Source organism: Argentina silus (assembly GCF_951799395.1).
Source record: "Argentina silus genome assembly, chromosome: 1".
Lineage (NCBI taxonomy): Eukaryota > Metazoa > Chordata > Actinopteri > Argentiniformes > Argentinidae > Argentina > Argentina silus.
In genome coordinates, this window is record NC_139655.1 from 12,409,078 (window position 1) to 12,431,814 (window position 22,737).

A 22,737-nucleotide genomic window follows, 5' to 3' on the forward strand; every position below is an offset into this window, starting at 1 on the left:
AGCCACACACCTCTCCAATCAGATACCATCACCAGCACGGGACCAGCACTCACTCAGCAGAGAGGGAGAGAGAAGAACTGAAATACAGTACAGTGGGAGAAAAGGACCATAATCATCATCATTTTTTGTAAACTGCTTTTTGTAAGCTCTTGCCTCTACCGGTACCCATGCTGTGTGTCTGGAGACAGATGTAAACATAGGACAACAACAGCATTGTCACCATCATTACTGACTTTCATCTGAAGGACTCCTTCCTTTGCTGGCACCAGTGCTGTGGCTACAGTAGTATAGTATGTCTTCTCTGAGGTGTCCTGTCGCTTCGTGGAGCTCTCTGTGGCTGTGCTGGTGCTGCTGCCTGGTCCTGGGTGCAGCAGGCTGGCCAGCCCTCCAGCAGCTGCAGCAGAGCCTCCGGCCCGGAGCCCCAGCCTCTCTGGGCTCCCCCCCAGCCCACCTCAACCTGTCGGAGAGTGCTGAGAGCAAGGTGGAACGCCTGGGCCAGGCATTTAAGAAGAATGTGCGCGTGCTGAGGGAGAAGAGCGCCCGTCTTGACCTGGTGTTCCTGGTGGATGAGTCGTCCAGCGTGGGCGCTGCTAACTTCCTCAGTGAGCTGCGCTTTGTCCGGAAGCTTCTGTCCGACTTCCCTGTTGCGCCGGAGGACACGCGTGTGGCCGTGGTCACCTTCTCCTCCAAGACCCACGTGGTGACCCGGGTGGACCACGTCTCAACGCCGCACTCGCACCAGCACAAGTGTTCTCTGTTCAACCAGGAGATCCCTGCCATCACGTACCGCGGGGGGGGGACCTACACTAAGGGAGCCTTCCAGCGGGCAGCGGTGAGTGAGTGTGAGTGTGTACTGTATGAGTGTATGTGTGTGTATTCCGAAAGAGACGGGTTTTGAGTTTATGTAGGGTGTGTGTGTGTCTGTGACTGTTTGTGTATGTGTATTTATTGTATATATCCTGGGTTTTTTTAGGTTTTGTGTGTGTGTGTGTCTGCTATCATGTGTTGTGTTAGGTGTGTGTGTGTGTGTGTGTGTGTGTGTGTGTGTGTGTGTGTGTGTGTGTGTGTGGGTGGGTATGTGTACCCCAAATTGTTTGAGGTTTTGTGCGTATGCAGGGTGTGAGTGTGGTTAAAGGAAGTTGATGTTAATAAGGTCCTGTGTGGGACACCCCTCATTCCTCTAAATTATACACCAGAGATATTCAGAGTTAGGTGCCTGGTGTAATTGTGCAGTGAAGCTGTAGACTTTCCAGTGATGAAAATACCAGAGGGCACATCCTCACATGCATGCAGGCATGCGCACACACACACACACGCAGGCATGCACACACACACACACACACACACACACACACACACACACAAACACACACACACACACAAGGGAGATTTAGTGTGTGGGACACTTTATACTGTACATAAATTGTTTGGGTGAATATTCATTATTTACTTGAGTTACTCCTCATAACATTAGTTCTCCCCCGTAGTAATAATTTCTGGAATGATAAGAAGTTTTTGTGAGAAGAGGGTGCTTGTTTGGGGTCATACAGGGATTGAACTGGTAGCCAGTTTATTGTTTGTTAATTTGAGCAACGCACGCACGCACGCACGCACGCACGCACGCACGCACACACACACAAGGGAGTTTTAGTGTGTGGGACACTTCATACTGTACATAAATTGTTTGGGTGAATATTCATTATTTATATTACTCCTCACTCCTTATAACATTAGTCATTAGCCACACACACACACACACACACACACACACACACACACACACACACACACACACACACACACACAAGGGAGGGTGTGTGGGATGTCCTCATACTGGACATAAATTGTTTGGGTGCATATGAATTTTTCAGAGTTACTCCTCATAACATCCATCAGAGCCCCCCCCCCGTAGTAATAATTTCAGTAATGATAAAATAGGATAGTCCATCCATGAGACAACAAAACCGGACAGAATTTGCGCAGAATTTACACGCACGCATGCACGCACACACGCACACACGCACACACACACACACACACACACACACACAAACAAACACATTCTAACATATGGCAGAGTCCATCAATAGAGCCCAGCTGTCCCTGCTGCCCGTACTGGTGGGTTGCTGCCTGGCCCTGTATAAACACACAGATGCTTCTCTGAACAGCATGGATCACCTCTTCGCTAGTGAACTCCCCTGAACGACGGCCTTGCTCAGCCAGACTCATATGAAAACCAAGCTTTAGTGCTTAACAGCTTTACACCATAGCCGACGGTGTTGGAGCTCAGTTGTGAAAACGTTGCCCTGTGGCTATGCTTAGTGTTTAATGCTAGCCCCTTTGGTCCTGCTGATAAAAGTAAAGTTTGGCTATGGACCAGCAGTAAGCCTACTATCAGGAAAAGGCTTTCTTTTTGGGGGGGAATCATGTTTGTGCCATTTTATCTTTACTCATAAACAGTGTGAATGTTTTGGGAAATTCATCATGTGAAGTAAACTGTCAAACGTTGTTTTGCTTCTCATTTAACTTATTTGGAGCTGTGAGACAGCGTGTCTTAGAGTGGGAGAGTTCAATTGTGATGCTGACACTGTGATTCTCACAGTGCAGGGCCAGCGGCAAGTCTCATCTCCTCTCCTTTGAACTCATGCTATGAGTAATGGGAGTGATAACGCATAGGAAGGAGAGATGGAAAGATAGCCTGACTTACCTAGCAGCAGACAGAATATCTCCCCACAGCAGCTGACAAATTCACAGTGACATTAACAGTCTGCCTGTGTATGACTCAGAGAGATGTTAGAACACAGACCACAGGTGATTTATCACCTCTCCTTCTCTACTGTTTCAACAACTAATCCTCGGTTGGGGGAAAAAACACTTCACTCATTTCTTTCTGTTAATGACGTGTGGCATTGTAAAGAACGGGCTCGCTAACGATAATCTATACAAGTATCCAGTTGTCGTATTGTAGCTCAGCAGGACAGCGTCTGTTATAGTGTAATTGATAATTACAGTAATAATAGCAGTGCCATATTTTATTTCTTTGGCTGGTCTCGCTGTCATAAGTGTTGTAGAAAGCTGGGATCCATTAAGTAGATATTTTCTCCAGTGCATGTCGAGACAGGGCTCTCCTCCAGGGCTCTCTCTCTCTCTCTCTCTCTCTCTCTCTCTCTCTCTCTCTGACTGGGTCACACAAGTATAACTTATAAAGGCTTAATGAAGCATCTGACATTACATGGCTGAGATATAGTGCCTTAGTGAAGCCTTTATAAGCCCTGCATAGATGCTTATGAAGTACTTAGTTTGAAGGGTGACATCTGGCTGTCCAGGGCTGAGAGAGGGAGGATGAATGAGGTAGGGATGTGTGGTGTGTGTGTGTGTGTGTGTGTGTGTGTGTGTGTGTGTGTGTGTGTGTGTGTGTGTGTGTGTGTGTGTGTGTGTGTGTGTGTGTGTGTGTGGAGATGACAGGTGGGTTCATTAAGGACATTTTATTCTCATAAAGCATGGTGCTTCTGGATCGTGTTAAGTCTGTTTGAGTTATGACAACCTTGTTGTTGCAGAAGTTAATCATCATTAACTTTCCCATTCCATAGTACGATGTGTACTCTGTGGTTGATAGGCCGAGTACAGTTGATAAATCAGTTCATTAGTCTCAAGGAGGGAACAAAACAGAATGCATCCACTCGTCTCCATATTGCCTCTGGCTGTTAAACCACAAGGCTCTACTCTCTTTTTTTTCCCTGCCTTTGACTTCAACCAGGAGATTTGCCTCAGGGTTGCCATGTGTTGGCAGATATCACCCCCCCCTCCTGCCCCTGCCAGTGCCAGAGAAACACTCCACACTAGACAGGAGCTGGCAGCCCACTGTTGGTCTGCTTCCCAATGGAGGGAGAGAAATTCTTTTGCTAGTTTTCCACCATAATGTTTTTACCTGACTGGGGTTCTGCTGGGCCCTATATTCATATGAAAAGTCTGAGTCAAAACATAAATCACCTTATTTAGCTACTCTAACCCTTCACCTTATGTAGCTACTGTCTGAAGTGGGACTTTATTTCAACCAGGTGGTGCAGTTTTTAATTTAAGAGTCTATAAATTGGCTTGACAGGTCTGTCATTTTCTGTAATAACATTGCTGTTGTTCCTAAATTCCTATAATTCAACCCCCCCCCCCCCCCCATTCAGTCATTTCCCACCCTTACCTCTGGAATCTCACTCACATACATGTTCATGCTCTTACAGTTACTGTACAGCTACAGAACATACCATAGAGGAGCAGCTGCATGTCCTCACACAGCACAGCTCTCATTAAGAGTCGGGGGGTAACAGGAGTCACAGTCATTTCATAATAGTACACCCCCCCCCCCCCTCCTCTATTCCTGTAACAGTCACCCACCCCCCTCCCCCAGACAGAAATTCCAGAGGTTTGGCCTCACAGTGCCGTTGACCCCCACCAATAGTGTTTATGAACCCAACAACTGGAGGGGGGGTTTGTCACCATGGCTTGATGTATTACACTCAAAACATGTCATATTGTGTTTCAAAACATCTGCTATTAGGGGGCACATAACAGGGAGCTACAGTATAATTAAGAGGCTTTTGTTTACCCGACACACGCACGCACACATGCGTGCAGACACACGCACACACACACAAATACTGTATGCCTTGGTATTAAACACCTTAGTATTGAATAAATTCTGGGAAATTACAGAGAATGCAACATTGATTATGAATGTAGAATAACAAGCCATGAAGTGGGATACTTCAGTGTTTCATTAGAAGATTATTCAATGAAGACTGAACAAAGACTAATACAAATCGTTTGGTGTGAAATGCATGTGCTTCTGCTCGAAATTTGGGGGGAGTGTTCGGAAAAAAAGAAAAGTGAAGATAGAAAAAGAAAGGCGTTAAAAAAAATGTGGAAGGAGAGGACAAAAGGTAGAGGAAGACAGAGAGAGAGACAAAGGTGACGTAGAGAAAGAAATGTGCGTGTGTATGGTGTCTCTTTGGTCTGGCCCCAGGGGAACTGTAGTGGGACCTGGTCTGTGATAAGGAAGGATTCTGTTTCCTCTGTAAGCTGTAAGGCATTTCCCTGTCTGCCTCCTCCTGTGTATTAGGTCCTCTTATAGGGGGGGATTGATGAGGGGGATTGATGGAGGAGACAAGCTGGCCTCTCCACACCAAGATAAGGCAGGATGGAATCCCGAGAGGATTAGCGTTCACTTTCAGGGTTAGCTTTTCACCTTTGTTTGGGCCAATTGGGTGAATTTAGGATAGGGTCAGCTGGATTCACTACTCCTTGCTTTTATCAGTCTTTCTCTATGTTCTCCCCCACTGCCCCATCCTGTGTTATAGTGTGGTACTGATAATGGTATGAAACCATTCCTAATTCCATTCCATGCATTACAATGAGCATTTCTTCCTATTTCTACCTCCACCAGCCTCCCCTGTGTTTGACACCATTCCTCATTCCATTCTATGCATTACAATGAGCCTTTCCTCCGATTTCTACGTCCACCAGCCTCCCCTGTGTTTGACACCATTCCTCATTCCATTCCATGCATTACAATGAGCCCGTCCTCTGATTTCTACCTCCACCAGCCTCCCCTGGTATAGAATGTGCAACAAAGTACCAGCCCATTCTGGTTGTGTGGATCCATCTCAGTCCTTCTGTAAACCCTCTGGAGACCAGGTGATTCACAGCTCTGTAAGGACACCCTCATCTGAATGGGCTGCTTGTTTGGAAACATATGGTTCTCCCAGCGTTTATATGTGGTGGCTCAGGGCGTCACTGGAAACATGTGAAGGTGTTGACACAGTGATTGACATGATAGACTCAACAGGACAGTGTGTCTGTGAGTGAGTCTGTTCAGGAGATCAGTAGAGGGATGCATTAGTTGACTCAGGTTTTAGCTTTTCACTCTGTCAAATACCTGCAAGTCTATGCCAGGCAGACGACATCTTTTGTGGTGTGTGAAGACAATGGCTATGTGACAGTTTAACTTCTTTTAAGATTTAGGGGACTGCACTTTCATTAAATAAATGAACTACTGTTTATTACAAGTTCTCTCCTTTTCTTGTGTGTGGGAACAATGGGTACTGTATGTGGCAATTCTCTGTCCATGTTTCACCAGTTTCTCTCTCCAAGTTTGACCAGTTTCACGTCCCTTTCCAGGTTTGACCAGTTTCACGTCACTCTCTGTGCTTCACAACAACACCTTTAAACACTTGAGCTTCTGATTGTATGACCCTTGTTCCTCCTCTCCTCACCCCAGCCCCCTTTTGGAAACGGATACCAAACGGATGCCCCCCCCCCCTCCCCCCAAGTCCCCTCCTTCACCAGCCTCTCACACACTATAGCCACCAGCTATACATGCAGGGCTGCCCTCTGACCTAAAAAAAACACCAAAAAAAAACAGGGATAGATGTTGAGAGAAAGAGACAGAGATTGAGACAAGAGAGTGAAGGAGAGAGAAAGACAAGAAGAAAGATAGAGCGCTTCAGGGCACGTGTCTGGAAAGTGTTTGTGGGCAGTGATTGATGTTGTGGAGATACTGTGATGGATAGGTAGGATACTGTTGACAGGTGTCAGATATGGCTGAGATACTCACACTGTGGGGTCAGCTGAGTTCAATGGACATCCACATGGCAGCTTTTGGAACTACAGCAGCTGCAACTGAAATCAGGACCCTTGGGAGTCTTATCTTTAAAAGAGCTTCCTCTTCCTACATGCGTGTGTGTAGGTATGCTTGTGTATGTGTCTGAAAGCAATTAGTGCATTGGGAAAATCTATGATGAGTCCTCTTCCTCATTTACTTTCCCGGTTGAACTTACACCCTATCGCTATTAATTCGGAGTATACAGAACCTGTAGTAAGCACTGGCCAACTGCGTCTACTTACTAAAGCAACCACAAGCTTCCCAGTCAGTCTCTCCTAACCACATGTCTCATCACATCCCCTCAGGATCCTCTTCAGAGCTGTTTGGCTGGAAACTCAGCCCATCCAGAACTCTCAGTGCAGCGATCACATCAGCCTAAATGGGGAAAGCACTGCTCTAACCCGAGCCTGTCGGGCCAGAAACTAGAGAGGCTGATTCTGGTTCTTGCAGTGTGTTTCTCCATCCCAGACTGTAACAGCACTGCAGGGACTGTCTCTGTGATCTGGCGGGTGGTGGTGTATTACATGTAGATTCTACAGAGCTGAGTGGTGCAAGGCGGCGTTACTGGGTGTTGACGTACCCTTGGCCCAGGACAGGGCTGTTCTTAGGCTTGTTAGGTTGGTCATTGGACATGTTGGCAGCTGTTGATTGGGTTGGGACAGCTGTGTGTGTGTGTGTGTGTGTGTGTCTTGTCTGGGGGATTGTCTCATATTGTTTTCCTATGTCTTTTTCTCATTCTTCCGCTGTCCGCCCCTGTCTGTCTGACTGTCTGCTTTTCTTCAATATTAGGCCATTTCATATTTCTATGGCCCCGCCTTAAAGTCCACACAACTCACAGGGGATTTCCATGACTACTGTGTCTGTGTGTGTGTGTGTGTGTGTGTGTGTGTGTGTGTGTGTGTGTGTGTGTGTGTGTGTGTGTGTGTGTGTGTGTGTGTACGCGTGCTTGCATATTTGTATATGTGCATGGTTTGGATGGTTGCGTGTGTGGCACATGGCTAGCTGTGGTTAAGCCAATCCTCTGTCTGCCACAGCTAGTGTCTCAACACAGCACTAGTTACTGGGTCCAGTGGAAACAGCCCTGTCTTTGTACACTAGAGATGGAAAACAAGTCCCAGGGCCAGAACCTTCACATTACTGGACCACAGTGGTCCAATCTCCCAGCCCATCTGTGGTGTTGACCGCGTGGTTCTGTGGTTGTGAACGCTTTGGTCAATACTTATCATTCTCTATCAGTGACGTGCTTGTTCAAGTGCCTAGTGTATTTGAGTATATGAGTGTTTAAGTGGAAGTGGGTGGTTTTTGTTTACATATGTGTAAGTTTGTGTAAGTGTTAGCACTCATTATGTGTGTTTACAGAATTATTTGATGAACATATTTTTGGCTTTTGGCCTTTTCTGTTCCTTGTTCTCTCCCCTTAAGTGCGTCAGAACTCAGAGCATAATTGTCTCATATTGTTTGGAGATGTTGCCAAACAGATCTTTTAGGCTAAACTGTACATATACCCTCGGCCACAGGGAAATCACTGCATACCACTGATTTTCAAAACTGGGCCCAAAGGAATTATTCAATTGCTACTTCAATTCTAGGGACGCAATAACAAACACACAATCCTTTTTTCTCCCTCGAAAATGAGGCATTTTGTATGAGCTAAGCATATGAAAATGGAGAGCAATCTAGCTTCAGAAAATCTATGAAACGCAAACAGCAGCCAAGCCTGAAAACCCCTAGGCATTTGAATTGCGTGCTTGTAATTTCAGATGGCCAGTGTCAATGTTACACATCTTTCATGGATTTTTTCTTGTATTTGCTCAAATGGCTTATTGTTCCTCTGAGACACGGTTCTCTGTTTAATGATTGCAGCAAAGAAAGAAAGAAAGACTGTAAAAAAACGTTCTTAACGTAATCAGTAAAATCAGCCCTGCTTGGTGGGGAGTCTGTGGTGTAAAACCTCACCACTACCAGCCCCATAGGAGGGGGACTGTGTGTGTGCGTGCGTGTATGACCAGACCCTTCACTTAAAATACCTTCAGCACAGCAGCTCCCACTCATAACTTCAAAGAGACCCCAATCTGGGAGATAGAGAGTACACACCAGCCTTGTGGCACTCCCAGCATACAGGAGACCCTCGGGGGTCGGTGAGAGTTTAGGGGGGCTGTGATAAGAGAAGGGTCATTGGGGAGAGTGATGCTCTGAATGCAGGGTGAGAGGCCACTGAGGTGTGGACTGAGAAGAGGAACCAACTGTCATCAGCCTGTAGTCTAACATCGAGCTCTATCCATCCATCCCACTGAGGGATACTCTGCCTTGGGAAGTATCTAAAGATACCTGAAGATGTAGTAGTACTCTAGACATATCTCAAGGTACCTGAAGATATGACCAACATTATAAATGGCTGTTGCTGCAGTCTGAATGGTTTTGGGGAAAGCACTTTTAGGGTGTATACTGTATACGTAAGCCATATGTTATGTGAGTTTGGGAGTTGGGCTGGATTCCATGGTGTTGTGTCTTTTAAAATGTTTTTTTTTTAATGTGGTTATGATGTGGTTGATGTTTTACGTCCTACAGGTCTGAGTGTGCAAGGCATCAGTCACTCGAGCAATTAGTTCTGCTGTTGTGCTTTTAGCTTCAATAAACCCATTCCGGGCAAAGCCCAAATAGGGAAAGAAAATAAGTATGCTCGCAAGCTTAATCAGAGTATGTTTCTAATGTGGTGCACTGGCCAGAAAACAAGTCCCACAGGAAAACGAGACCGATCACCCAAAACCCACCCATTTTCGAGAGAAAACAAAAGTCCACAATTATAATCAGTTTGGATTCATGATATGAAAACATGCAGAGAAGTTGTTACCAGGCAACCATGTATTTGGATTATTTTGAACAATATAAATTATTTTCATAACCAAATACTATTCATACACGGCTACACTTAGGCTATAGGATTTTAATGAATGACTAGTTAAGCCTACATTCCGTTATGTTATACACAACAGTAAGAGCCAAGGATCTTTAATCAAATCAATGTGATACACTGATCACTTACTGTGTCAACACACCAGTGTACAGTTCTGTAGATGGCCAATGACAACACAACAATCGATAACTTGATACCTCTCCATCAATCAGTAAAACAAACACTGAAGTCTCTCTGTTTAAGTCCCTGTTTTATCTGAGGATCTCAACAGGACAGCCTGTGCCAAGAGAACCGCAAGAACTAACTCTCATGCTGCAGAAAGTGATGGTCGAGTTCTACACGGCCATCATTGAGTCTATCCTCAGCTCATCAATCACCATCTGGTTTGCTGCCTCCACTGCCATGGACAAAGACAGACTGCAGCGGGCCATTCGGTCAGCTGAGAAGGTTATCGGCTGCAACTTGCCATCTCTCTTGGACCTGTTCCACTCCAGGACGAGTAAGAGAGCAGGAAAGATCATAGCTGATCCTTCCCATCCTGGTCACAACCTCTTCCAGAGACTTCCATCTGGCAAAAGGTTCCGGTCAATCAAGACTAAAACCTCGCGCCACCTGAACAGTTTCTTCCCCATGGCAGTGGGGCTCACAAACAAGCCCCCTGCCTCTCACTGATTCTGGGACTTCCATCCCCCCCCCCACCCTGTCACACACACAATGCACTGACAGTGGAATTTACAATTATTTAAAATTATTCTAATTGATAGTGTACATGGCCCATAACCATTTCACAGCCTCTAGCCTCATTGCCACTTAGCCTCACACAGCCTACAAGATCTATTGTTCTGCTGCTCTTTTTTGTAAATTTGTAAATTTATTATTGCTTATATTTGCTATTTGTTTCTTATGTCCATGCACCAACCTCACCAAGTCAATTTCCTGTATGTGCAAATATACTTGGCCAAATAAAAGAATTCTGATTCTGATTCTCTCTGTGGAGACAGAGGGAGAGGGAGAGGGAGAGAAAGCAATCTAGAGAGAGCGATAGAGGTAGAGAATAGAATGTCCGTCTGTTCCATTAGTGTTGGTCTCAACCAGCTCCAGATGAGGTGGATTGACCTGGACCTGGTGAGAGGGGGTGAGTGCTGGCAGTGAAAGCCCCAGTGATCCAAGCAGCACTTCCCAAAGCAAACAAAGGAGGAAGCCCTGTGGACAGATATGATCTAAGTAATAGAGGAGGGAGGTTAGAGGACTGAGCCCCCTGGATCCCCCGACAGCCGTCTGACTCGAGTGGGCCTCTCTCTGCTGGAGGTTCCACCCTCTGAGGAGACAGTCTCTTCTCATTGGTGTTTTAGCATCCATTAGCTTTTTATGCCTTAGTATATTTGACTGTGTCCATACAGTTGTACACTACAATAACTATACCCAAGTTGACTCTCTCTCTCTCTCTCTCTCTTTCTCTCTCCCTCTTTATCTGTCTCTCTCTCTCTCTCTCTCTCTCTCTCTTTCTCTGCATTTTCTCTCTCTCTCTCTCTCTCTCTGGCCCCTTATCCCCTGGGGTTCCCATCTCCTGCCATACAGACCCAGTCAGTGAGCCCATTCAGACAGCAGTTCTCCATGAGCTGTTCTGCTGCTTATTGGATCCACCTCTCTGTGAGCACATTCTATGGAATCTTTGCTTCAGTGTTCTAGAGCCTGCCCTATCTCCAGAGTGGTCCCAGAGCTCCAGTAATGTCCTGTGGTTCAGACACGGTTGGCTGACTCAGGCTCCGTCTCCCTCCCCCTTCAATCACCCACGGTGTTCAATTACACAGGATGTCACCTCTGGTTGGAACACGCTCACTCTTAAATGTCTCATTTTGTGCGATGCCAAATGTAGCACATTAAATCATTGAATTGCTTTATTAATTTGCACATTGGCAAGATTGTATTACTCCTTTGTATTAGTGTGTGGAAATGAGCCTTCAGCCCCTTACAAATATCTCACTCTGCTATGGTGTTGGTTTGATTAATGATGTTATGACAGGAATCAGCAACACTTACATGGACACTTCACTCCAGTGTCTCTGATAATTACCCTGGTGTCCAATCTCCTGAAGCACTTACAGTACTGTGTAGAGTGGTGATGGATAGACAGAGCTCTATGACAGGACAGACATCCACAGGGGTTGGCTGAGCCCTGTAGTCTCTGTGGAGTGTAGAACAGGCAAGACCTCTCAGTCCTGCTGATTGCTTTTTGCCCTGTGTCTGTCACTGTCAATGCAGTGAGGTTTCATCAGACAGGATTCCATTCTTCCTAGTAAACTGTGTGTGCGTGTGCGTGTGCGTGTGCGTGTGAGAGAGAGAGAGAGAGGTAATTGAGTTTGGAAAGTTTTAAAATGAGGACACCAAAACGTGAAGGTTATTAACAGTATGATGATGTGGCAGAGGGGGAGCCGAGACACCATTGTGGATGTAGAGCAAGAGACGAGAAACAATACTATAACCTAAATCAATTTGGTAAATAAGTCACTTCTACTCTTGACAAAGGATTCTTCATAGTGCTAAATTCTGTGATTCCCCATTTAGCTTTGATGTGGAAATACTATGAGAGGCCCCAAACATTCCTTCCTTCCATAATGAGGAATGAGACAGGGGAAGTCATCTCTATAAAAACAGGCTTGGACGAGATAAAGATTGAATGTACTATGATCACTGAGTTGACTTGTAAAGAGGAGGATTCTGAGTGTTACCCATATCTAAAGTACAGTGTGTGTTCTGAGATGTTGCTCAACGGGTCAGTGGTGGCAGAGTTGAGTCTAGCTTTGGGGGTTTTGTGTTTTTGTCCGCTGGGTTCTGGTTGTTGTTGTTGTTATTCTTGCCACCAGAGCCAAGAACAGATACCATGTCAAAACAAGCACTCCGACTTCCGACCGAGGGGGAGAGCACTTTCCAAGCGGATACAGTTGAGTTGCATTTTTATCCCTTCTGGAATGCCTCAACAGAAGATAGATGTGGGGAAGCAGAACTCCATGGTTTAAATGATAGGAGGACTACCTTGTCTTTCTCTGTCAATGATCCGTCATCTATATCCCCCCAGTGACCCCAGCAGACAGTCCCTTCAGCTGCTGATAGGAAACCATACTGTACCAGCATACACCCGTTGGGCACTGTACAGAGCTGTGTACTGTATGTCTATGACTCTAGTTCAGACATGCCAGGGAGGACCCCTCTCCATGACCAAGCAGCCTGTCTCGGTGCACTGACAGCTGGGAGTGGGTGCAGCGAGGCTCCCTGGGATGGGAACCAGGGTCCCTGGGACAGAGGATCAGAAAGGCCAGACAGGCTTTTCCTCCCTCCTTCCCTCCCAGTTTAGACGAGTGAGATGCTCCCCTTGCTGTTCCAGGTCCCTACTGAGCGTGCTCAGTGCTGCAGCTGCAGGTAAAAGAGCAGCCATAGAGAGAGAGATGATGAGATTAACCAGGACACATACTGGAGAGAGCCAGGTGTGATCAGGCCTTGATCAAAGACACTGGGGGCCCAGGGAGGGAGAAGGAGGGGGCAGGGATGGGGGGGGGGGCTTATTCAGTATTCAGGACAAGTGCCAGGCATATAGATGCCTTTGATTAACGACTGGGATACATTGGCACAGTGATGGCCCCCTAAGGTGTTTACCCCCCCCCCCCCCAATACCCTCTCAAGTCTGGCAGTAGATCCATTAGGCCCATCCAATATCCCAAATGAGGTGCAAATGTTCTCAGCATCTGCTCTGACAGGCACTGATTTCTATTATATATGGATGGAATGCATAATCAATCGATTTGGATGTGTGCTTTATGGAGATGAGGAGGTCTTCAGTAGGCTCAGTGTTTTTCTGTGTGTGTGTGTGTGTGTGTGTGTGTGTGTGTGTGTGTGTGTGTGTGTGTGTGTGTGTGTGTGTGTGTGTGTGTGTGTGTCAATACATCCACCAGCACTGCACATATGGAGCCCTCATCTCCACTCTGCTCTCTTGCCAAAGTGTGAGACGTGTTGGAATGGAGAGCGAGGCAAAGTTCTCTTTATCCTCCTGAGTCTTTGGGCTCTGTTATCTCTAGTGATTTGACAGATATCTAAGCTCAAGTACAGACATACATAAACTATCATATGGTTTGTATCTTTTTTGGATGTGTATTGCATGGGAGGATATGCCAAGTGCATTCTGTAGTAGAGCAAATTAATGTGAAGTACCGTATCAAAGAACAAACTCTCTATCACCTATCACATGTTCACACACACACATGCACTGTGTCAGATCTCTTTGTGCCATGAGCTCTTTTTGTCTCTTGTTTAGTATGTGTAGGACACACACACACTCACACACACACACACACACACACACACACACACACACACACACACACACACACACACACACACACCCATGCCAAAGGAGGTGTTATGCTTGCCAGCTGCTAAATCCTACAATTAGGGAGGCCCATGAACGTGTGTATGTCTTTATGTGATAGATAGGGTGGCTGTCTGTGTGTACTGTTAAATGTGAGTTAGTTGTTTTATGTGTGTAGTAACTGTTTATAGTACAGTATGTGTGTTTGTGTTTCTTAGGCATGGCTGTGGAAGGTGATCCTTAGTCCTACAGTGCTGTACAATACACTTTCTTAGTATGCTTGTCTATGTATAAATACCAGGGGAGGCTGGTGGAGGCAGACATCAGAAGACAGGCTTATTGTAATGCATGGAATGGAATGAGGACCTGTGTTTTATACCATTCCTGATTCCGTTCCATGCAGTAAAATGAGCCCGTCCTCCCATTTCTACCTCCACCAGCCTCCACTGTTGTCTATGTATAAATACAGAGAGACTGTGTTGGTGTGTGAGTGTGTTATTAGTGGGTGTACATACGTGCTCTCAGTGTGGAGGTCCCCCCCCCCCATCCTCTCCACCACCAGCCGTCAGCTCACAGCTCGGGCAGAAACCTCTGCGGCCCCACAGCCTTTGAGCTGCCGCCCAATAAAAGACCTACGAACACACCCTCTTCTCTCACGTTCCTCTCCCCACCTCTACACCCCCTCAGGGAAACAGGCCACAGTGACATCACTGTGGTGCGGTGAAAGCAGGCAGGGGCCAAACAGGGCCAGGGAGGACCCATCTCCATGACCAAGCAGCCTGTCTCGGTGCACTGACAGCTGGGAGCGGGCGCAGCGAGGCTCCCTGGGATGAGAACCAGGATGCCTGGAATGGAGGATCAGAAAGGCCAGGCAGGCTTTTCCTCCCTCCCTCCCTCCCTCCCTACCTCTTTCGCTTCACAGGCTCTGTAATTATGTCTCCCTCGCCAGAGACGCTTGAAGTGCAGCCAATTAGACAATAAAGAACAGAGCTCTCCCTCTCCCTCTCTCTGGTCACACCCTCACTTGTCTTCTTTCCTCTCACTTTCACATTCTCTCCCATGTCGCTCTCACACTCTGTGATTCACTCTCATACCTTATACATTACTCTGTGCAGCCCTTTGTGCTTTTGGAATCTCGCACATACCAATATCAACCATATCACTCCCATCTACCCACCATATGTCTCTCAGTACAATATCTCTCCAACAATCTCAGGTCTTTTTGTTTTCACCCTCCCCTATCATCTCTCTTTTTGTCCTCCTCCCATTCCTCTTCCTCTACCCTTATGGCCACCATCCACTCCAACAACATGGTCCGGTCCACCAGGCTGGCTGGGCCTGTACAGTGAAGCAGCAGATGGCTCTCTAGGATTGTCAGCAGCAGTGAAAATAAAGATATGTTTCCCTTGACTTTAATGTCATGTGTAATTGTAAAGAGAGGGTTGTAAACAGCAGCTAAACTTAGGCTGGGAACCGTAGCCCGTGTCTGGGGCCCGCCAGGCCGCCAGGCCCCTCTCTGCTATAACAGGGCTATGCTCTCTTGTGTTCTCCGTGGTTGGCTGCTGGCAGCAGCTGCATAGCCCTGGTGGAGAGGTAATTACACTTGTAGCGTTTCTTCTGTTTGACTCCCGTTGCTTGGCTTTGCTGATGTTGAGTTCTAGAGTCCTCAGACTCTGGATGGAACTAGGGGCTGTTTATTGTGGTCATGTGTGACATCCTTCATCATTCCACTTACGCACGTCAGTGGAGTATAAGGAAATATATGTTGACATAAGCAATGGGAAAATACATTCATATATTTGTTTTGTTGAATGTACATACAACATAGTGCAGTATCTACAGAGTGCTTTGCATGATCCAATCTCCCATATTCCTACCTGTATTTATTAATATTTTCAATATTTGTTCCACAGCAAATCCTGCGCCACTCCAGGGTGAATGCCACGAAGGTCATCTTCCTGATCACGGACGGCTACTCCAACGGGGGCGACCCTCGGCCGGTGGCGGCAGCGCTGAGAGAGCAGGGCGTGGAGGTCTTCACCCTGGGCATCTGGCAGGGCAACATCAGAGAGCTCCACGACATGGCCTCCCACCCCAAGGACCAGCACTGCTACCTCGTACACAACTTTGCAGAGTTCGAGGCTCTCGCTCGCCGTGCGCTGCATGAAGGTGAGGACAGCAGGGGGAATGGAATTCAAAGTCACTTTTCATTACAGTGCTCGTATTACAGTTTGGTAATTTTGTAATTACAATGTAACAAGTTTTGTATAACTCATTTATACACTGCACTTGCATTGTACTACACTGGGTTATTAATAACACAGGTTATTTCAATTCCTGAGATCATTGGGAAACACCTTGGATTTGCATGGACTCATTTTACTGTTGTCTGTCCATCATCATCTCACAAATCTTAGTCTTGAATAGAATTTCCCATCAAAGTTTTGATTTGAATGGATGACAAAGAGAAAATAGCATTAGGTAACAGTACAGTACAGGGAATTCCCCATCATTGTTCAAAGCCTGCTCTTATGTCAAGCCAAAACACAGCTCCATGTGTGCATAAAAAGGCGGTAAGCAAAGCCATCCTCTTTATTCCCACCATCAGTGTGAGAAACAAAGGGAATCTTGGATTAGTGCTGAAGTCATGGTTTTCAATAGCATGGCTCCATAGAACAACAACAGCAGAGCTGTGTGTGTGTGTGTGTGTGTGTGTGTGTGTGTGTGTGTGTGTGTGTGTGTGTGTCTGAGACGGTAGTAAATCAGCACGATCAGACAGAGGGGATAAGGCTGTCAGTGTGTGAGCCAGGGCAGTATGTGTTATCAGGTCTGCCCTGTGTCTCAGCTTCACTCCCTCAGCCTCAACCCAGCTTCAGCCCCAGCCCCAGCCCCAGCTCTTATCCTAGCCCCACCTCAAACACCAGGTCAAGCCCCAGCTCCTGACCCATCTCCAACCCCAACCACAGGCTCATCTCCAACCCCAACCACAATCTAAACTCCAACCCCAGCCCCAACCTCAATTACAACCCCAACCACAACCCCAGCCCCAGCCCCAACCTCAGTTACAACCTCAGACGGATCTCCAACCCCAGCCCCAGTCCCAGCTCCAGCCAACATCTGGATCACAATAGTCTTTGTTTGGATTCTCCTCAGAGAGGAGATTCCAAAAGCTGATTCTGCCAATTCTCTTATTTATGTTCTATTAATCAAGAAGACAGCCATATCTGGTCCATCTTCATGAAGGTTGAGTTTCCACATGATTCAATATGACTTATGTATACAGTTAAATATACAGCACACTAAACACTGCTCTGTGTGCTGCTAGTAGCCTGCCATGTTTCAGAGAGTGATTCATCAATACAGTCCCACTAATGTTTTGAAGCAGGTGCCCTTTGTTTTAAATTTCTACACATATCTCTAATTCAACAATACACATGTTTTAACTCTCCTGTTTCCCTGTCCATGTTTACACCTGTCCCCTCAGACCTTCCTACAGGAAGCTACATCCAGGAGGACCTGTCTCGCTGCTCGCTGCTGTGTGAGGCTGGGCAGGACTGCTGTGACCTGATGGCCAGCTGCAAGTGTGGCACACACACGGGCCAGTACGACTGCATCTGTGAGAAGGGCCACTACGGCAAGGGCCTGCAGCACGAGTGCACAGGTATATCTAATTTAATTTAACCTTTATTTACCAAGGTTAGTCTCATTGAGATTAAATCTATTTTACAAGGGAGACCTGGTGCAGTGAAGTAGGACTGATCACTCGGTTATAGACCCAGTGGGGTGAGGTTAGAAGGTATGTATCCTTTAGTTTTTACCCTTCAGCGATGTCACGAGTAGAGGTGAACGCGTTATTGTCACAAGTATAGGTATGGAAACATTCAACTGCCATACTTTTGTCATCAGTGTGCAGTATGAGTATGTAAAGTATGTATATGTGCTGTAGCTATGCTATGAGTCAGTATGAGTGGGGGTAGTGAGGCTTATGGGACCACAGAGTGTTTCTGTGCAGCTCCAACCCCCCAGCTGTCAGCCTCACCTCTGAGAGAGCACTTGGCCCTGAGACACCAGTGAGCTCACAGTGAGTGAGAGTCAAATAATCAAGCTGTCCACTTAGTCCATGTAATCAGTCGTGATGTAGGTCCTTCACAATAAATACAGGATTTCCTGAAGGTGTAAGAGTTGATCCTGTCAGTGTAGGTGCTTTATGACAGTGATGTGTTTGTGTGCACTAGGCCCCAGGAGGCCAGAGCTCACCTCTCTCTCTCTCTCTCTCTCTCTCTCTCTCTCTCCGCCAGCTGCCTGACACAGACACAGACACACACAGACACACACACACACACACACACACACACACACACACACACACACACACACATTTAAATTATATCATGATGAACAAATTACATATCCATTAGCTCCAGAAAAGATATCAACATCAACATAGTACATGTGTGAGTAGCACATTCCTTTAAAAGGGCGAGAGTTCCACATGTGCTGCATGGTACCACAGTGTCATGCATTAAACAAACACACCTTTGTCCCCTCTATGCTGGTCCATGTCACCTGAAACATAACATTGAGTAACCTTTACCCTGATGAAAGAGCTCCAGACAATTTGTGGTGGCCTCATGTATGGAAACGTTTTTCAAGACAGAATCGACAACTTTGTAGTACCATTTAACCCCCGATTTTGAACATGAATTGAATGAAACCAACCATTTAATTTATGTGTAGTGAATACTGTAGATGACAATTTAATGGCCATTTAGAACAACTTCTATTAAAAAGCACTGAAAAAAGAGGCAATATATAATACACTATCAATTACCTGCTAAATGACCAATCGTACAAGAGTAAATACAAACCAGAATACCCTGGCTCGGCCCCGGAGCCTTAGAGCACATGTCTGCCAACTATTTAATCAACTAGTCAGGAGAGGAACGCAGTGGGCTTTGTGATTGTTGGAGAGCTGGGAGGCTGCAGAGCCAAAAACAAACAGGCCACGCACGTGTGTGTGTGTGTGCGTGTGCGAGCGCGTGTGCGTGTGTATGCATGTGTGTGTGTGTGTGTGTGCGTGCGATGACTGACCGCTGCATTAACCATCAGTGTAGTTTGAAACAGTTGACCCGTGCCGAAGGTGAACGGGAGGGGGGGACCGTAGTAGCAAATCAATGATGGTTATCCCGTTGTGTATCAGAGCAGAACTGTGACAACAATCTCTCTCCTCTGGATAGAAGTGAATGGGTGATAATCATGGGCTGTTCTCACCCGTTGAGAACCATCTCTCTCATCAGACATTGTGCCGAGAGAAGAGAGGCCATCAGGGTCATCAACAAGCACGCCTCTCCCTAATCATGATCAGATGTTCCTGAGACGAAAGGCTGTCTGCATATTAATCGCTCTTTCATTGTTTAATTAATAGCAGAGAGCAGACAGCAGCGTTTGCTGTCTCAGAGGAAGGAAGACGCCGCGAGACGCAGCAGGTTACCGTTTCCCGTGTCTCTTTTTTGCCTGGCAACCTCATAGGCAAACCTGAAGAGGATCTCAGGACCCAAGCATGGATATCTGCTATCAATCTGCTCTGAAAATTGTTATTTTAATGTGTGTTGAGAGACCCATGTGAAATGCACTTTGAGATTAATTGATTTGCAGATCTCCTCTGCTGGAGTTGGATAGTGTTTCTGCAGCACCACCATGCTTGGCCCAGTAAAAAGTGTGGGTGGAATAAGGGTATGCTGTGTGCACCCCTGCTCTGTGGTGTTGTCTGGTCTACCCTGACTGGTCTACCCTGACTGGTCTACCCTAACTGGTCTACCCTAACTGGTCTACCCTGACTGGTCTACCCTGACTGGTCTACCCTGAATGGTCTACCCTGTCTGGAGATGGAGATGGTAGGGGTGAATGTCTGGTCTACCCTGACTGGTCTACCCTGTCTGGAGATGGAGATGGAGATGGTAGGGGGGAATTTCTGGATACCAGACAGTTTATTTGACTTTAAAAACACAGACTGATATCTGATTAAGTGGTTTTCAGGAAATTAGTGATTCAAGGTTATATAAATCTACAGGATATACTTACAGTGTCATTGTTTATTTATGGACTACTGTCATCCTCCCAAAGGAAGAACAAAACATGACTGGAATGTTTGAGACAGAAGAGGCCTCTAACAACACTTAGCTTTTCTACTAAGTTAAACTAACTGAGAGAGACACAACAGTTCTTGTGCATACAGTGCATAAGCAACAGTTATCTGGATGTGGTGGAGGCTAGAGAGTGTGATAGACGTTGTGAGAGGGCAGCATCTCTTCCTCTCACCCTCATTGGCTTATCACCATCTCTGAAGGCTGGGAGGAAGAGGAGGACTCCTGGTATGTGTACTATCTGTTTATTAGTATGGTCTGGTTGATTTGTCGTTTTTCGCTGCTTGGGGGGGTGGGAGGTGGGGGGTGTGGGGGGGGGGGGGAGGAGGGTAAAGAGAGAGGATGTGAAAGAGAGAGGGAAAAGAGAAAGAGCGATAATGGAGGGTTTGAGTTATAGCTCAGGGATTACTTCCCTCCATGTTATCTAAATCACTGGTGACTGACTGTTTATCAGCCTCACATACATGTTCATGTGTGGGTCAACATCACCTCAGACGTCCATGGATGCTGTGGAGGTGACGTGGGGCAGCTGGGGCTCTGTCTGTCTGTCTGTCTGTCTGTCTCTCTGTTTGTCTGTCTGTCTGTCTGTCTGTCTGTCTGTCTGTCTGTCTGTCTGTCTGTCTGGCTGGCTGGCTGGCTGAACTTGGGGTCGTTTACTTCCTCAAAGCTCACACTGTAAATATTTGCTCTCGAGCGAACGGCCGAGATTCCAAGAGGAAGCCTCGAGGTGAACATAAATCCGACAGACAAATAAAAAACGACAAAAAGGGATGGAATCTGGGAAATTTTGGAGAGGAGGACTCTAGAGGAGAGGAAGAATGTTGCAATCGCTCTCTCTCTCTCCTTTTCCCCTCCTCCTCTCTTTCTCCCGACCCCCTGTCAGGTCTCCTGCGTACCCAGTAATGTACTGTAACTGTGATCAGGACGAAATGTTTTGTGTTAACCCAGAGGAATGCTTTGTGAACTCGACACAACATTCATTATCACAGTCCCAGACACTGTCCAGCTGTCACACAAACCCATGTGGGAGGTCAAACAGGCATCAGCTCTGGGTCCTACAGGGCTTTAGGACAGGCATCAGCTCTGGGTCCTACTGGGCTTTAGGACAGGCATGTAGTTTTGCTGACACCAGGTCAGTTTTGATGTATCAGTGCTGTTAACATGTTCACACTCTCTTTCTATATGACCTCACTATGTTAACACACATCTCACTACACCCCATTTAAACACCAGTAATGACAACCATGAGTTGTGTTGAGACATAACATGATGGCAGGGGGTCTGACATATTCCAGAGGCCTGCCATAGGAAGCAATACAACAACCCTAACCCTAACAACACACTCCTTACATACAATACTCCATAAACACCAGTCCCAGAGCCATTAAGCTATACTAGCTCTGTCTGTCAAAGTTATGTAAACCTCTCCATGAATGATCTCTTCCTAAATATGAGAACTAATCCCCCCTTTCCCTCAACAACCATTGGCAGGTCGCCCACTCAAAACAGAACTTTTTTTGTTCAAAATAAAAGCTGTGGAGTTGCTCAATGTTGTGCCGGGTTCCGTCCAAGTCCGTTTTCTTGGCAGCGGAGCAGAAGGCGAATGCCTGAGATTCTCTGAGGACACGCAGAGGTTGGGGAGGTCAAGAGGGGCCCCGCTCATTTCTTAAATTGATTGGATGGAAGTTTAAGATTAGTCTTTTTTCTCTGTTATTAATGGGTGAGTGGGGAGCGTGAAGCATAGGACAGGGAGAATCCTTGTTCCAGTGCCATGGGTCTGTTGTGGTGGAAGTATAGTGGCCTTCCAGTCAATGGGCAGCCTGCCTGGCCTGGCGCCATCACACTGGGGGAGACGGAGCCTGCTGGCTGCTTCCTCTGAATGAGAGCACCGGTATAGAGAGGGATCCGCTCTCTGTCAGTGTCAGAGTGGTTTCAGTTAATGAGAGTACTGTAACAAATATGTTTGTTTAACTCTTACTTTGTATATTGTTATTTTTTCCCTCTAGTTGGATCTTTAAAGCACAATAAGATCCTCTAAGATTCATACTCAGATAATGACTTACAACAATACAATAACAAATAATGTTATAATGTAGTATTGACTGTTGACTGCAAATGAACCTCAGCTATTATCTGACTAGCATCCTCAGGAGAGGAGGTCTATACTGTAGCCTCTGTCACCCTCCGCACCACATGCACACAGTTCCACCTTCTCCCTTTTAAAAGACACATATAGGCCTGTAAATTGGTTTAATTGATGACTCTGAAGCAGGGAATGTGCTTGGTTACACAGTGAAAGGCCATAAAGCAAACATGACTGTTGTCGTAAACAGAAAGTGTGTTATCTGGTGGAGTGTGTTTGGGGTAATAAACTGGGCCCCCTGCAGGAGAGCGTGAACATCGAGCAGCCGTGAAACAGCTAGTAGCGCCAGGCGGAACCTCACTGCTTCATTAACACTCCTCCTTCCCCCCACTCTCTCCTCCTCCTCCTCCCTCTCTCCCTGCTTTCTTTCTTCTCCTCAAGCCCTTCTCTAGCTCCCAATACTCCATGCATCAATGCACCAACCTCTCCTTCTCCTCCTCCCTCACTCCCTCCCTCCTTTCATCTCTACATGCCCCTTTCCAGCCCCCAACACTCCTCCATCCCTCCCTCTCTCCCTCCCCA

At 46.5% G+C, this 22,737-nt stretch overlaps 1 protein-coding gene across 1 annotated transcript in view; it reads left to right on the top strand.

The window, feature by feature from the left end:
* Positions 1 to 292: 292 nt before the first annotated feature.
* svep1 (sushi, von Willebrand factor type A, EGF and pentraxin domain containing 1) overlaps positions 293 to 22,737 on the top strand; it is a gene marked incomplete at its 5' end in the record, with an annotated part of 68,986 nt that continues 46,541 nt past the window's right edge. The window contains 3 exons of the mRNA XM_083669214.1: positions 293 to 832; positions 15,843 to 16,098; positions 17,414 to 17,590. Of these exons, the coding sequence (XP_083525340.1) occupies positions 293 to 832; positions 15,843 to 16,098; positions 17,414 to 17,590 (973 nt within the window). The remainder of the gene's footprint in view (positions 833 to 15,842; positions 16,099 to 17,413; positions 17,591 to 22,737) is intronic.